At 45.7% G+C, this 17,885-nt stretch overlaps 1 protein-coding gene across 1 annotated transcript in view; it reads left to right on the forward strand.

The window, feature by feature from the left end:
• The first annotated feature begins 442 nt into the window (after nucleotides 1-442).
• The window catches only part of pdzrn4 (PDZ domain containing ring finger 4), a 28,295-nt gene continuing 10,852 nt past the window's right edge, over nucleotides 443-17,885 (forward strand). Inside the window, exon 1 of the mRNA XM_030113664.1 lies at nucleotides 443-689. Within this exon, the coding sequence (XP_029969524.1) occupies nucleotides 621-689 (69 nt within the window). The 5' untranslated portion in view covers nucleotides 443-620. The remainder of the gene's footprint in view (nucleotides 690-17,885) is intronic.

Here is a 17,885-nt window from a genome sequence, read left to right on the forward strand (position 1 = left end):
CCACGGGCACAGACACACACCACGTCCTTTACTCCACTTGCAAGCGACTGACGCTCAGATACTGAATCTCCCCCCAGATAAGAGCGCTCCCCTCCCTCCTCTCCCTCAGACAGCCAATAAGGACGCCGTGCAGGAGCGGGCATGTGCAGGCAGCCTGCCACAGGAAGGAGGTGTGTCTCCGCCGGCCAAAAGTGTGTGTGCGCGCGAGAATGTGCTCACTCCGGGAGAGGAGGTGGCGGAGTGAAGCGGGTGGAGGAGCAGAGCGCATGTAGGCATGCGAGTGAGAGTCAGGAGGAGGAGTGACAGGCAAGAGGGAAGGAAAGGTCAGGTGCGTTTTCTTCAACTCATAACTGATGCCCACACACACACACACACACACACACTGAAGATACTACACCCATACTCTCTATACCTAACAGTGAATGTGTGTGTGCTGTCGACAGAGGGGATCTCTGAGGATACACGGATGAGAAGGAGGTGTGGAGGGGAGCCGAGGAAGAGGAGCCTGAGTGTGTACAGCCCCAGGGGGAGCTCACACACACACACACACACTCGCACGCACGCCGCAGACCGCGCACACACTCCAGCAGGCTCCCGGCACTGTTTCCCTGACAACTAGAATGGGCTGCAATTTGTGCACCTTGCAGAAACGGGAGGAACACTACAAACTGCTGTACGAGATCGCACAGGTAAGTGAGACTTCCAGGCTGCTGGGAAGAGAGAGAGAGTCATCATCCTAAACTTAACAACAGCAGAAGTGATGATGTTAATCATGGCTGGAGTGATCTGCTGCGCGGAAGCAATCGGATTGGCTTCATGAGGCAGGACAGCGAGAGTGAAGCAGTCAGGCTGAGTGGGAAATCCAAGGAAGAATAGCAGCGGGACATGAGAGAGAAGCACAAAAATGAGTTACTTCCAAGCAGCCAGGCAGAGAGCCAGAGTGTGTGTGTGTGTGTGTGTGTGTGTGTGTGTATTCCTCTCCCCCATCAAAGTGAGTGGAGCTAGTTATTTCTCCTCAGTAGCATGTGAGATGTGAGAACAAGTTCAGCTCTTCTTCCCCGGCTGGCTCCGGGGGAATTCATCACGTCTCTTCTGCCACTGACTGTCTGGGAGAAGCAGAGTTCAAAGGACAGCCGAGCAAATGCGTTCTGCTGTTTTCTTTTGTGTTGTTTGTCAGAAGTGGACTCCTCTGACCCAACATAGGAAGTCTGTTTTTTTTTTGTGATGCTGCTGACATGTACAAATCCAGTGCAATTTCGCCTGGAGCTCAACACCTATTAACACCAACATCCTCATCAAAAGCAGCCATGTTGCTGTCGAGAGCAGTAAAATACGGTAAATGAATGACTGTTCTCGGCTGGGATGTGTTGATTAGATAGTGTCAGAGTGTGAATATGCTCAAAACAACACATAATGTCAAAATTAACATGTTTCTCCATTCTGATTGCTGTCTGAAAGCTGTTAGTGGCAATTTAAGTTGAGTATACAAACTTTAAATACGTGTATAACCAGAGATGAATCCAGAATATGTTGTTCTTCGGGTTTATGGTCCGCTGTGGTTGTGCGAGGAGCTGATAGTGGGGAAACACGTGCTCCGGGTTCTCTCTGTTGTTGAGTACAGTGCAGGCAAACGTCAGGCGAGGATTCATTCATCATTTAGAGCCTTACAGTGTTACAGACGCCAGAGAAACTGGATACGGCATAATGAGGCTGAGCCTCGCTGCTGGGTGCTGGTTGGTTTTTTGTGATGCTGCTTCTCGTGCTGTATTGAAGTCCTCAAATATATGCATGTATTTTAAAATCCGCTGGCCTGTGTACTGTAAGTGTACTCAACAATGCCACGAAGATGTTGACGATGTTGAACACACCTCCGGTTTTACGAGCCGTCTCAGACGGAACGAATACTTCCATCGCTGTGATCTCCCATCATTGCTTGACGCCACTTTTATGAACCTGACTCACAGCACTGCCATCTCCAGCTCATTATCCTCGCAGGCTAAATGCCCCCATGCATTAATGAAACGGCTGATGTCTGCGTTGTGTGTCTAGTTTGAGTACAAGAAAATTAGCCGCGTCAATTACAGGAAACACCAGGAGGTTACGGCTCCTTTTGTCATCTCGAGCTGAAAGGGAGTCTGTGTATTTTTTGGTTTTCACCCAACTCAATTCCATACACACTAGTTTGTTATTAAAAGTATTATTTAGTATTTTGCAACCTGGTTGTACTCCTCCTGTTTGAGATTCATTGTTTATTCACTAGATTTCACACACCAAAGATTAAAAAAAAAAGAGCTGAGCTAACAAATATAGCTCAAACAGTTTGCATCCGGTGTAACACCACAGCAGATGCAACGTGAGGCGGGGTGTTCGCATGAAGAATGGAGATTGGCTCCAGCTAACACAGAAATGACCCTTATGGTTTCCCCCTATTTCCGCATCTCACTGTAGGTGTCCTGGCGCCATGGCAGATGTCCAAGTCTTGTGTGTGCATGTGTGTGTGTGTGTGTGTGTGTGTATATGCTGTTAAACGCTCTGTGGTGTGTGCATGTGACAGTCGACAGACACCTGCAGTTCTCATTATCAGTGTGAAAGAAAGAAAAGAAAGGGAGAGAGAGGGAGGGAGAAAGAGAGAGAGAGGGAAAGTGTGTCAGTGTGACTTTGTCCCAAAACTTGAGGCTGAGGGGGATTCTGCAAATCCAGAGAGACTCCTCGGCAATCCCTCCGTCTCCTTTTCTTTTTATCACCCCAGACTCATTTTTTCCAGGCTTTCTCCTTCTCTGTAACCTTCATTAGTCTTGCTCTCCCCCTCGGTCTGTCGTCCTCTCGGCAATCTGTTTCTCCCCACCCGCTTTACTTTGGCACACACACACAAAACTACACTGTTTTAAGCATGTTTTTGTTGTGTTATACTTCCAGCAGTGCGAGACAATAGGACACCACCTGCTCATTATACCAGTGTAAAAACCAAAGTGTGATGATACTGGAGCTGAAATGGGACCAGAGCAGGTGCATACTGTTACAGGACCGCTGCTCTGGTGATGTGTGTGTGTGTGTTAACGGCTTCTCTTTTGGCCAGTTTAACTTGTAGCATGGGTTTTCTCTATTAGGAAAGTGACTCCTGTTAACTAGTGACGTCTGCACTTTTTGTGTTTGTATGGAATCACATGCAAAGATATTGAATTTGACAGCATTGGTGAGAAAAATGTGTGTTTCTTCAAAATCAAAAGTAGCACTCAAGATCATCAAGAAGTACATTGAACTTCTACACATGAAGCCGGCATCAGCACTATCAGCTGTGGTTTCACTCGGTACTGGATCAGAAGAGAGATCAGTGGTTTAGCACATCTCCAGTATGAAGTCTGGTCACTCTATCATGAAATAGAACAAACTGCCAAAAGGTTTGAGTGAGATGGTTTGATGCCAGTGGCGGCAGCTGTTGATGGATTTACCCTGAAGACAAGTCCAGCATATTTGACTTTGGTGAATTCTGACCCAGTGGTTAGGAGAATGGCCGGAGAATCCAAATTAGAAAAGGAAAATACTGAATTAACCTAAAAAATTGAGTCAGAACTCATGAACTTTGGCTTTTTTTTTTTTTTTTTTTTTTGGAGCATGTAAGTAGCTGATGTGATTCCCCACCAACACTCCAAAAAACACACATCGCAGGTCTTTGTTGGTTAGACTCTGGCCTTTTTTTGTTGGTGCTAAACCGAAGATATGATGGTGTATATTTTTGGTTGTTTTTTTTAACAGCACGGCAGACTGAGCTAATGAAAACTGTGACGACTTATTGCTGAATTAGCAACTAAACTACAACTTGCTAATTAAAAGCAGGCCAGTGTGGAACACACTGCATCACTCACTGACTATATAATCCTGTTTATGTTTATTACAGGGCTGTTTGCTCCCTGTTGCTTCGTGTTTATCCAGTTCCAGATATCTCAATGGCAAAAAGAGCTAAACTAGAGAATAGAAATGACTTCTTCTTCACAGAGAGTTTAAATGCAGCTTTTCATGGACGTGCCGCAGATTCTTCACAATCACTTTTCAACTCCAGCAACAAAACAGTTCAGAACAGATTCAGATGAGTCTCACGCTGTGCCTCCAGGGTCGTTTCTCTAACGGTGTTAAATGTTGTGTATGACCCAAACAGTCAGAAAATGGATTGCCGCTATTCCCGAGGTATGATAATGGTTTCTCGCCCCCCCAAAACGGACCCTTAGTGTTTGCAACAAACGAGTTTAGCACCTTTCATTTGGACAGAGTAACAGAGCATTTCGGAGGCCAATTGCGGTTTGCAGCCCGCAGGCTCGTCCCGCTGTCTGCCACACTGCTGACTATCTCTGTTCGCGCAGCTTTACTACTCCGGCGCCGCGCGCCCGACCCCAGCTGCCCGGCGGCCACCGAGAGATTTATGACTCTCGTCAGGCCATTTACATCGAACGTTTCATTTGCGATTTTTTTTTTTTTTTTTTTGCGAGTGTGTCTCTGCGCGCTCACGCTGCGGGGCTCCATTCAGGCTGTGGCGAAGAAACTATTTCTTTCCATGTGCTTCGCTTGTAGCGATGTTAAATTGTCCCAGAGCCTCTGGCCTTTAGGAGTCTCCCAGGACTCCCGTGTTTTGTGCTTTCTCTACAAAAGTCAGCACTATTGTGTCGAAATACACTGTACTATTATTCATATCTGCAGAAAACTAACTTGGAGGAGTAATAGATATTGCAATTTTCTGTACAGAGATCTTGGATGTTGGTTCGAACATTACCACATTCTGCTGTACGTATAGTCACAACATCGCACAATTTCATCGATTATTATGAATAGTATTTAAATGACATTTGCACCTTTTTTTACCAATGCCTTTGTATGCGAGTGTGTGTTGCTATGACCGAGGCCAATATTTGGTGCGGGCCTGTCCTCCAGAGACAGATGCCGTACCTCATGTCCAGCCTGTTGGGCAGCATGGAAGAGGGCGAGACAGACACCCCCTTCATCCCGCCGCCACCTACGGCGTCCAGCGACAGCCACACAGAGCAGGCGAGGCTGCGGTCAGACCCACACAGCCGTCACCTCCATATGGCCAGATCACAGATCAACAATGGCTTCACCGCAGAAGGGATCAGTGTTATTGCCTAGAAAGTATTCATGTGTTTAAAGGTCTCATCTTTAAATAACAGATCTGGGCAGTAAATTGAGCTACAGATGAACAATTTATGGGATAAACGCGGCACTCACACTTTTCTTTTAGTTTCTGTCTGCCTCCTTCCCTCTGATGCGATTTTTGGGTTTTGTAGAAAAGTATTGAATGAACTGACCTTTCCATTTTTTTTCTTGCATTTTTTTCCACCCAACAAGTTGTCTGCCTGTCTTTGTGGGTCGGTGAATCTGACCTTTTTCACCTCTCAGTGTAATTCCACTTGACAAGTCTCTCGCTCACACGCAGACAGACACAGAAGTGGAGATTTTTCAGAATCTCTTTGGTCGTCAGAAAATCATAGAATGAATTTTCTCGGCTTCTTCTGACTGAAGTTGGACGGTTGTCTGTTCTTTGCTCCTAACAATGTTAATTTGGCATTATGGGAATGATCAATGCTGCACTCCACTGATCATCTGGTGTCTTCCATCATGGTTATAGTTGCTCATTGGAGCACAGCATGGTGATAACACAACATGATTTAGAGGTGCATATGGGCTCAACACCGGCGCTGTGGGAGGCGTTTCTTCTGGTTTCAGGCCAAAAACAGAAACAGGAAACAGGGCGAAATGCAGTGCCAGCTCAAAACAGCACCATCTCTGTGTTATGTAGGAAATTCTTCTATGAATTCATAAATGACAGAGACAGATTCAGTAGAATTAGTCTTCACGTTTCATTCTTTGTGTATTTGTGTTTTGCTATGAGCAAACAGTTTGTCCCTGTGTGTGTTTGGGTGGGGTGGAGGAGGGGTTGAGGAGGCGGGTCAGAAAGTCAGGGAAAGACATGTCCAATGTGTGTGTGTGTGTGTGTGTGTGTGTGTTGGGGGGGGCCAGCAACATTCGGCGTTTCGCTCCACCAGCCAACAATCTGCCCCTGTGTTGGCTCTGATAAGCCCAGGATGAAAGCCCTTTCTGTGGGCAGAGTGTCACTCCTCAAACCCGCCTCTCCAGCGGCCCCCTCCAGACAAGGCCAAAAGCATGAACGCATGATGCATGTGCGCACAAAAGCAGTAGATACGCCTATTTACACACAATGTATACATCCGTGTTAGACACAGAGAGCGAATCATTCATCAACTTCACTGGATTTTTTTTTTTCTCTCCCCCCAATTTTACGACTGTGTAAAAATGCCACTCAGGCTCTTAACACCTGACAAGAGGACTTATCAGTCGTTATCAGCTTCCCCCTGATTACCATACTCACCAATCAGCCAAGAGGTCTGGACTGGATAATGCAAGGCAGAAGAGGAATAGAAAGACGAAGGGATGGGTGGAGTTGGAGGAGGTAGAATGTGAGGTAACCGGCACAAAAAGCAGGTTGGACAAAGAATAAGAGGATTGGACTGCGGGAAGCCAATAGTGGAGCAAATGGAAGCAAGTAAAGATAAGTCGTGTGCCATCAATAAGTCATTTCAATCCCCCCTTTCGCCTGATTCCTCTAAACCTCACCCTCTCCAAATCATAAAGTCTCGCCCCCTCCTCCTCCTCCTCCTCCTCCTCGTCCTTCCTCCATCACTTATCAGTCGCCAGACACAGTTTCAAGTCCGTTCCGTTCCACTGCCCCTGTCTGTCTCGCAGCCTGTTTGTCACTGTCTACCTATCCAACTCATTAATATAGTTTGGCGTGACCCCGCCTTCAGAGGTGTCTCAGATTCACCCTGGAAGGTCCTGCAAGAAAAAAAAAAAAGCGATGGCTTGCCATTCATGTATAGCAGAGATTTTTTTTTTTTTTTTTTTCATTTTTACACTATACTGTCAGCTCCTGACTGTTATACGGTTTGAAGCCAACCTTGTGCCAAAATAACCCAATAATACACCTTATGGCCACATGCTGCAGGCTATGTTCTGTCAGGTGAGACAGATGTTACAAGGAACCATCTGGAGCTGTTATGGATACGTTGCAGGCATTTGCTGCTACATGCTGCTACAAAAAAAATGCACACATGCATGAAATATGCACAGGAAAAAAAAAAATCCCCTCGATATTTAGACGTTGCATGTGGGGAAATGCCAAAGCACAGCTTCTGAGACATAAACCCCCCCAACAACACTCTTCACATTAGCATAAAATTTCCCCCAGTCAGATCTCTGCAGGAGCTGTTCGGCAGTGAAGGTGCAATCCTCATCGGAGATCTAATGTCAGTTGTACTATAAAAGGAAAACCTCCACTTTTTTCTTGTCTCTTTATTCTCCTTGCCACGAATTTCTCCATCATGCGTAATCACTGGGGGAGGCGGGAACGGCGGCCAATTTACATCTGGGTGTCGGTAAAGCGACGTCTTTTTCCTTGACAGCATCTGCTTTATGGCACGGCGTCAAAGCAGAAATAAAGTAACCGTCTCGATCGTTCCGTTAGCCGCGTGCTTAAAAATGCAAATTATCCATTGCGCTGCCACTGTCAAGTGTGTTTCCAGCCCGCAGGGTGGATCTGGGGGTCCAGGTGGTCTGAGGGGAGATTAGGTTGCAGCGGGGAGCTGGTGTTGAATTCCCACTTAACCAACTTGGGTTTGGAAGTCATTAGGCCCACTCAGAGCCTGGCGTCGAGTCCAGTTACAGATAGAATAACACTAAACCATCTGCATAGCAGGGGGGTGATTACATTTAGAGCAGGGTGTAACCATCAGCCTTATGCTAGCGCGGGAAATGCCTTCAGGACGCAGCGCGGCTCCAACGCTGTTGCTCTTTCTGTTGATTGTGGGAAATGCAGAAAGCCTTGTTAGATTAAGAGGAAAATATGTTAGCGTGCTTCCAGTTGGATGGAAACAGCGTCGAAGGGGAAAAAAAGTGTTAAAACAGCCAATTTCATCTTAAAATGTATCAATACATTGAAACACAAAACATATGTTTGCTGGACTGCTTAAATAAGATGAGACGACAACAACAGAGGGAATCAAGGAGACACATGGGAGAACAAATGGCCTGGCAGATGTGCAAGAAGAAAATAAGTTGTCATTTTTTTTTTTTTTTAGAGGGATTAAGATCTAGCTTGACTCATTTTTCCTTTTTCCAGCATTTCTTATTTTATTTGCTTAAGCTGGAGTCGTCTCCTCCATCCAGGTCTTTCCAGATAACCAGGCTGGCTCATTCCATTGCCTATATATGTCCCCAGTCTGGGGGTTCTGGGACGCCTCCCACACTTCCCACTGCCAGGAAGGCCAGCACTCACAAATTTAAAAATTAAACAAAAAGTTTATTTCTTAAAGAAAATTGCAGGGTCAAAATGTAATTAACCAAAAATCTGACAAAGTTCTCGGCATATCTAGCTAAAGAAAAAGGAACAGAAAGGCAACTCCTAATCTAAACTCTTTACAAAAACAGGAGAAAATTGAGTGGCAGCACCAAACAGAAGACCCTTTTACTCTTAATTAGAGATCACAGCGCTCTTATTTACAGTGATAAATTAAATAATACAAAGCAAAAACTGAATGGTTCACAGTCATAACAGCGGGCCCAGACAGTGTTGGTAGAGTGGGAGGGAAGAATGAGAGGCAGCCGATGGCCTGATATCCCCTCTCTCCTTCCCCGGCCAGCCAATCAGACGTCCAGCACCACTCCCAGACCTGATCTGCATCAGCCAGCCCATTGTTCAGTTAACCAATCATTATCTCTCTCACACACTCACACACATGCACATACCTTGGAGTCTATTTACTTGTAAATCTCGGTATTTTCACTCTTGGTTTTGTTGATTTTCGAGAGAAAACTACAAGTTTTCAAGCATTCCAGTATTCTGGGCTTGAAACATGAATGCAAGTGGAAGTTCTTGACCTTGCTGCAGAACAAGAAGCACACCGCATCTTCAAAGGTAAAATCAATCTCAACCTTAAGAATTTCTGCACTTTTCCAACAACTGCACAGTTTTTTTTTGTTCGATGCACAAAAGCCATATTTGACATCTGCGTAGCAGCTGTTCGCCAAATCAGATCTGAGCTGTGCGTCAGACATGATCACTATTGAAGCGTTTCTTGTGAGAAAAGACAAGCAACAAAGAAACAGAGTTTTCCACCTAATGTGACACGTGGGCCGCAACTTCCTAAAGCTATCAGTCCATTTGTGAGCACGAGGACAGTGAGAGACAGCAGCTCTACTGCTGTTTTTATGAACTGAATGATACAGGAATGTGCATTTGAATGTGAATTTGTTCACTGACTACTTTCATCGCTGACTGCGGTTGGTTTGCTCGATATTCTCCCGTCTGCGACCGCATATTTTAAACCCATTTAAGCGTTTCTTATTGGATTACAGCCACAAGAGGCTGCATTAGGATGTTGTGTTGCTTATTCCCCGCAGCGAGGCTCTCTAATTATCGCCTGACTTATGATACATTACGGGCCGAACGCAATTAGCCGTCGACTCGCTCGCATTGTCGACTTTGAGCGCGTTCAGGCAGCCGAGAGACGGTCCTGACTGAGCCGGGGCTGAATGAGGGGCGGATTGCGCCGCGGAGCGTCACTCACCGAACTAAGCAGCCGTGCTTCTGGATTAAGGCGTATTTCATGGCGGGGAGAGAGCGCCGCTCGCTCGCCTGCTCACCGCCGCCGGAGTGTGAAGCCGTTTCTCTTCTCCGACCAAAGGGCGGGCCGAGGGAGCTCGGCGTTATGAATAATGCTAATGCGCTCGGCGCTTCCCGTGAGCATAAACATGCGAAAGAAGGCGAAAGTTTGGCGGGAGGAGGAGGAAAGAGTTCACACTCCCAAGTTTCTTTTAGGAGAGCTAATTTTATGTAAAAAGCAGCCCATAAATCTTTTATTTTCTTGCTCCCCCATGTTTTCGTTTTCCCAGCTTTAACATTTTTTTGTTAATTATGCCCCCGAAGCCAGAGATGGAGTTTTTTACCTTCGGCGAGATGTGAATAACTAAGATTCATCGCAGCGCAGATTCGGTGATATTGCCTCATTTCTAAATATCGCTCTTTTTATTTTAAAATGCACATCAATAAACTGATTTACGGCGAAAATATTGAATGCGTTGTGGTGAAACTGTGGCTATGGTGTCGTATTTTTCTCCTCGGTGAAATCTGAAATTACAGTTCGAAGATTAAAAAAATTCAAATTAGGAACTCGGGCGTGTTTTTCTGTTGCCTCAGTGCTTCCAGCGACAGCGGGCTATGCAAATTTCCTGCCAGTGCGTTCAGTCAGCGTTTTATTTCTCTGTGTCTCTCTGACGGTATTTATAAGTTGTGTCACTTTTGTGACTCTGCCTGTGGGTCTGAAGGTTTTTTTTTTTACCCACAATGCACTGTGGCCACTCGGACCCAGGACAATAAGGACGGGCCGTAAAAACCAAACACAGAGCTAAATCACTGTGACACTAAAACAACTCTGGAAATGACAATAAGAAGTAACTTTCTAAATTCCAAAACAATCTTTATCTTTGTGTCAAAGCTTCAGCACTTTCCCAAAGCAGCTGTTCCGCGTTATCACAGTATTTACTTGCTGAGTTGGGGATTGTTTTAATTGGTGTTGTCGATATTAGCAGTGGCAGCTTCATGTACAGTATGTGGGAGACATGGCACACTTCACTATCGCTCACAGCGGAAGAATAAAGGGCAAGTTTCCATCTACACACTTTGAATTGAACAAGGTAATCAAGATTCCACAAGATTTAATGACTCGGAGGAATATCGATCATCGCCAAGCTTATTCTACAGTCTGCACAGAAACTGCACGTTGTTCAGATTTCCACTCAGAGCAACGCATAACCTCTTTGTGAACTCAGCCGTCTGGATGAAATATGTGGGTCTAATCGGTGACCCCCGAGAGCCTAATTCAGACTGGTTGTAGTGTGTGTCGAGGGGCTGGAGGAAGGGCCGCTCTATTGTTAAGGCCAGCTCGCTGGCTGTTGTTTCAATGGCAGATGAGAGATTAATGGCGATCTAATGACTGTGGGGAGGACACAACGCAACAATAGAGTCCTGCAGCGGCGCAGGGCCGAGTGCATTACTCAGTCAAGACAACTATCTGCATGAGCGCGCACAAGACGCACAAACAAGCATGCACACAAACATTAAATAAATCTGCAGACGCGCGAGCTCTTTAATGCGTACGGATGGAGAGGCGAGAGCGAAAGTGACAGTTATTGATTTGTCAGTGAGAAAGTTTCGCAGTCTTTCGCCGGCTTCGCTGCGCCTCGTCTCGTCGCGAAGGAAAAACAAACTGAGCTAATTCTCGACCCCCCAATGTGACAAAAGGAGGCTAATTTATGCACTGGCGGCGTGGCGCGCCGAGGAATAAGAGCGTGGCGGCGGGGCTGGATGCTCACTCTTGGACGGCGGTAATTGTGATTCGGTTGCTAGGACGTTGAGGGTAATGAATGTCTTGTTGATGCAGTTTGTCATAACCCGTGCCATCCGTGGCTGCTTGAGGACACGCGGCCTATTAGTTAAACACGGACACTCTGGCCCCGCCATGATGTATGAGCGCAGCGAGCAGAAGGCATTCGTCACCTTGTGAGAGGGGAAAGTGAAGAAACCTGCCATCCGACAGCGCGCAACACTGCAAACCTCCTGATTCCAAGATATGATGAAGTCGTCTATATTGGCACATGCACTGCTGCGGTTGTCTTATAAATAAAAGAAAATACCCGCATTGTGATTCCAAAAAAGAGGAATACAAGACGAATCATGTTTCATTTTGTGGGCTGCACCGCTGGGAAGGATCTGCATTCATGAAGCCTAATTGAAAGGAAGCCCGCCTCGCGTATAGAAGTGGCACAAAGAGCAGGAAATGAGGTGATTCCTTAATGCATGCGGTGACAGATGATAACCTTTGATTTCCCCCCACTTACATCAGAAATGGCTGCTTGGAATGACAGTCACAAGTCAACAGTCTCTGATGTCTGCGTGCGTGCCTCCGCCGCCGCCGCCGCCGTTACGCTCGGGTGGAGGGAGATAGACTTGTGAAGAGCGAGAGAGAGGAGAAAACCCTTAAGACTCACACATAAAACAGGCTGCAACACAGAGCTGTGCTGCTGGGTCTGTTTATAGTGTTTTAGTAACATGGAAAGGTTTTTTTTACCCACTGAATCAAATAGAAATAGCGTGATTTATTATATCGGCACCTGTTTCTATACAAACCATTTAAATGTTAGTATACAGGATATCTGTAGGTTTATATCGTCATCATTTTGTTGTCCACCATTTAAAATGTAACTGAAAACAGTCCATGTCTATGTGAAACGAACAGGACTGGGAGATGGTGTCGATCGAAAGCGTGCAGGCGGGCAGCTCCACACTTTTTAATCAATAAATCAAAAGTAATTAAAATCACATTTGTCACAGTGTACTGACGCTGGTCTGTGAAGGAGGGTGATCAGATACTGGATTCAGCTCATTTATTGGCCTCACAGAACATAAATGACCTCAATAAAATGTAAATAAAACCAGAAGCTCGTCTTCGTTTTTGTAAGATAGAAGCATTTTCTGGGATTTCCTCCCTGAATCGTGAGAAGTGATGTTTTGTTTTTGCCCTCCACAGGGAGGTAGCGGCGTCCGGTCAGCGACAGAGCAGAGCTCAGAGTCGACCCTGTTGAAGGACGCTTCAGCTGAGCACGTGCTTCGCGATCGGGGTGGGGGGGGGGGGATTAAACGCAGTTGAAGGACAGTCCAGAGGCCCATGGGTCCGTTTACAGCGGGCTCCTGTTTTGAGAAAAAGTTCATAGAATTTTATTCTCTGCGTTTCCTCTGAAGGTGAGATCTGACGCTTGGAGCAAGCCAGACGCAGTGAAGAACAATTTCTGCGGCAAACAGCCTAATCTATTACACACAGATAGTGTGTGAGGGAGCGGGGATTGACCCGTGGCGACTGCTTAACATCAGGAACGTCAGCGGATTTAATCCACGTTTCATGTTGTCATGCTGTCTCCCTCATGCAGAACTAATTGGTTGTTCTCGCCTGTTGTGCAGCAGCCAATGTCGGTAAAGAAATGTGTGAAAAAAAAAACCTCAAGGACACTCATAAGAACTTGTACACACACAAACACACACACACACACACACGCGCAATCATGGACACTGATGCAGTCATGAGACGAGCGCAGGCAGGAAGAGCTGAACTCAAAACAGCAACTAAAGGGTCCTAATAAGAGCACTGAGTAAAATCTCCTTGAACCCATTGCCATAGCTTATCAAACACACACACACACACACACACACACACACACACACACACACACACACACACATACTCAGTCATAAGCACAAATGCTCTCTCTGCCCGTCTGATTTGCATTTTGGTTAACACTCTAATTGCCTCTCATTAAATACCTTGTCACTTTGATTAATTGGTGTGATACAGGAATGTAAAACAGCGCAGCATTACAATGCATAGTGAACAGTCGCTGATTGGAAACGACGAGCCAGTCGAGCTAAATAATGCAAAAAAAGCGAGGGTGAAATGTCACCGCGCGCACTTGAAAATACGGTAAGTGAAGAAGCAGGACTTTTTCCATGAAGTGAATCTTTTTTTGAATTTGGAAAACAACCTGAGTTCAAGAGCTGGGAGTTTGCTGGAAAAACATCCGTCTTGTTGAATCCTTTCCAAAGACAAAAGAGGAAGTTGAATTTTAAGGCTCCAAGCTTTAAATGTCAAGGTGGCTGACGGAGATTTGAAACAATGAGCAATCTGTTCAAGACGGAGACATTTTCGTCTCATTTCTGATTTACCTCATGGATCGCGGCACCAAGCGTACACTTATCCCCCGGTGTGCCGCGAGCGAAGTGTCCACGGGAGTGAAAAGGTGCCCTTCAGCTCGTCTCCAGCTGCTCCGGCAAACTTGGCCAAGTTCCAACGCAACGCGCCCGAATTAGCGGGACGCCGCTAAGATTGGACTCGGCCAAACCTCCGCGGTCTAAACACCGGTGGAAGTGGATCGCGTGGCAGCGTAACAACAGTGATCCACAGAGACTTATTGCACTCAGCTTGAAATCGGCTATAATTTGAGCAAATTATGGATTTTAGCCATTTTTAGTCGTATCCAACATCGAGAGACGAAACTCACCGTATCATTTGAAAAGGCCAAAGTTCTAATTGCACAGTGTGTGTGTGTGTGTGTGTGTGCGTATGTGTTTGTGTTGCATTTTCCAACTTTTTAGCGCTCTAAATGTTACAAACCTTCTTTTTAACCTCAGCTTGAAAACAATGCAGCTCGCTTCATGACCTTACATTTCATCATTACGGCACGTCTGGCTTTATTTTCATGTTTCTCTTCGCAAGGAAAGACAAGCCTGTGATAAAATACTCATTTCCATCCCCTCCATTGTGTTTCGCTGGTCTCTTCCTGGTTGCTTGTCGCCCGGCGGTCTCGTCCCGGACGGGGTGGGATTCGGCTGACCGCGCTCGCGGCCCACCGGTTGCACAGCCTGCCACTCAAACGCATGAGGCCGCCGTCGCTTTCGCCTCCGACGCGCGGGGGTGATATTGCGTGTCAAAGACTTTTTATTATTGAAATGAGACATTTATGACAGCGGAGCCCCTCTGAATCACCTCCGTGCGGCGAACGGAGGAAGAGAAATGAGATTTGGCAGATTACCGGGGCAGGCCACCTGCGTTTCCTCGCTCATCACAATATGCCAGTTTCTATGAATGCGAAAGCAGCCTCGCTTCGATCGAGCTGAAGCTAACAGAAAAAAAGAAGAAGAAGAAGAAGAAAATCATGATCTGTGGTTTTCGGAAAGCTAAGAAAAAGAATCTGGCGCTGAGTGCATCTCCTCGGGGGCGTTTCAGGTCACCGCTGAAAAGATAGGGTGTCTCTCGGCGGCGGCGTATTGTTTCGTGGTCCATTGTGAGTCGACTCAATGTAAGATACTGATATCATTCAAGTCAAACACAGTTAATGCAAATGGACACATTGTTGGGCTGTTTTCGGCCTGTCTGAGGGCTGATGTGATGCTTAAGCGGTGTGTGTCTGCCTCCACTCGCTCACAATGACACGGTATCCGTCAGATTTAGCTGTCGGGTTGAGTGGTTTCCATCACACTCTTATCTCAGTGCAACAAGCACACACACATACACACACACACAAAAACACACAAACACTTTCTCTTATCTCAAGGTTTTCCTTATCACTCCTGTTTGTCTTCAAAAGTGGAACAACATTTAGCCGTCTCAGCTGATAAAGCTCCGGGACACACTGAAAGCTTGACATGAGTCCTGCATCCAAAGCGCCGAGCTCGCCTTGTCTCCACGCAGCCATTCCCACATTACAGTCCACCAGCAAACCCCTCACAGCCAGCGGTGTGTGTAATGGGTGCATCGCAGCCGGAAAAATATGGCATTAATAGCTTGTAGCCCCGACATGGCTTTTCAAAAAAGTGTGTGTTCAACCGAGGAAGTAACATATCAACGGCTCTAATCCCCCGGCCTCTCAGAGCACAGCGCTGTGTAAATCCACATGGAACCAATTTGTTTTGTCCAATAAAAACATGATCAAATCCTTAAATTCTCACTATTCAGTGACGACTGGTGGCAAAATGAAAAAAAAAAGCGTCTTTAAAATTCATTTTAGCCAGATACTGCCGTAGATACTGAGGGGCAGATGATAAATGTTTTTAAATATCAGATATGTTTTCTCTTTCAAATAGTGAATAACTTACGACTCATGGCACATCTTCCCAACTTTTTCGGAATGGTGTTTATAATAGCGTCGGTCTGTCACTCTCTATCAAAGCTTCAGAGCCACCGTGAGCCACAAACAAAGCTTTTTCATATATATTGAAGAAAAATGATGCATTTCTTGGCGGATTTTTCTTATTGATATATTATTGTTTACACTTGAAACGACAATTTCCCCCCCAGGAAATATAGTTTAATTTAGGCATATGAGCCGCCCCTCTGTCTGGGAGCGTCTCTGCCTTGAATCAGCACACACAGGAGCTGCTCACACACACACGGCGATATGGATGTATAGGTGTGCAGATTCCATCAATATCGGCCAGTAATTCCATTTTGATGACAAGATCCCTTTCTCATTACTCAGCCGTGCTCCTTTTGACCAAAACGAGACACGGAGACAATATCGCCTCATTACATCATCTGATAAAACCCGTGGAAGCTAAAAATAGCGGTAGTTCATGCTGGCCCACGGGGAAGGCTGTAATGAACCAACAATCCAGCCCTGCCTTCATATACCTCTCAAGTTAAAGGTTATCATTGCCAATAAAAAAAAATGGCTCCCAGCAGCCCTAAACCAAAGCTCGTCGTCTGTCCAAACACTCAGTCTTAAAGGTCAAGGTTCAAAGTGCTGTGTTGCACTTAAGGAGGAAGTGCATGTGTGTGTCCCTGCTGTATGTTTGGTAAGTGTGATGAGCGTGTATCATCGATTTATAGCCTTCAGTGAAAATGTCACTTCTTTGTTATTGGGCCTTTTTTTTAAATTCAGTTCAGAGGATCGCGCCTCACGTGTAATCTATGGTCAAAATGAACCTGAAATCTTTGTTAGGCAATCAGACTCACACTGGAAGAACGTGCAAACTACACACAGGAACTCCCACAAGCAGGCCAGGTCGGACCGGGGAAATCCTTTCTGTCGGGTGAGAGTGCTGATAACCAGAGTGCAGCCTGCACCAAGCTATTGATTACATGTGTGTGTGTCAAAAAGTGACCTTTGAGGTTGACCAGATATCGATAAGGGATAGAAAACCACACAGATCTTTATTTGCTGAAGTTACTAATGACTACAGAACAACAACACACAAAAGATCTGATTCACATTTATATATACATCCCATCTGAAACTAAATATAGATGCATCATCCCAGAGCAAAGCAATTTAAGTTATAAAGATAATGGAATAGAGTGTAAATGGTTATGTTTTGTTGAATGGAACAATTTTTTTTGTGAGTAAATGTAAGTAAAGCAATATGCAACTGTATCACAAACTCACATTTTATTCAAAGTAAAGCACAGACAGAGCATCAAATGTAGAAAGGAATGTAATTTATTCATGTTGTCTCAAGGTTGTAAAGCCGACATCTCTTTATCTGCTTATTGTCTTCATTTGCGGTTTAATCATCCTTAATGGTTTGAATTCAGTGTATATGTCTCACACGTACGCACGCATGCACACACATACACACACTCACACACAGTCTTCACGTTCTGAGCCATTATCCCCAGTGTTTGTCACATCTGCTTGCTATTAATCAGCTCCCAGTTAGCTCATCAACAGGCAGATTGAATGGAGGGACAACAGCAGGTAAACACACCGGCAGGCGTACGCGCACAATGACTTCTCGCCTTCCAGACCAGTCCCACTGATTGGAAATTGATGTGTCCATCTGGACGTCATTACAACCTAAAAATGTGAAATCTAACTTTTCCTGGCACTTTTGATGATGGGATGGTGGGAACGGAGCGAAGATGAGCTGAGCAGCAGAAACGTGTCCGAACAGGAAACCTAAGTTTTCATCAGAAGCACACATTTTACTCAGCCTGCATGTGTAAACAGTGAGTGTTACTCGGTATATTCATATAGGAAACGCCATCGTGCTGACATTCAGCGTGCACTTCCACATTTCCAGACTCTTGCAGACGTGCTAAATCAATTCAAACAAAGTTGCACAGTGTTACATCAAGGCGGAGTTCATGTAACTGGATCAAACGAGGTTCCCTGCGCACCGAGTATGTATAGACGTGTGTGGTTTCACACTGACAGCTGTCAGGACGCCGTCTCAGCGCACTTGTTCTCACTCGGCCCCC

The sequence above is a fragment of the Salarias fasciatus genome, chromosome 17 (assembly GCF_902148845.1).
Source record: "Salarias fasciatus chromosome 17, fSalaFa1.1, whole genome shotgun sequence".
NCBI lineage: Eukaryota > Metazoa > Chordata > Actinopteri > Blenniiformes > Blenniidae > Salarias > Salarias fasciatus.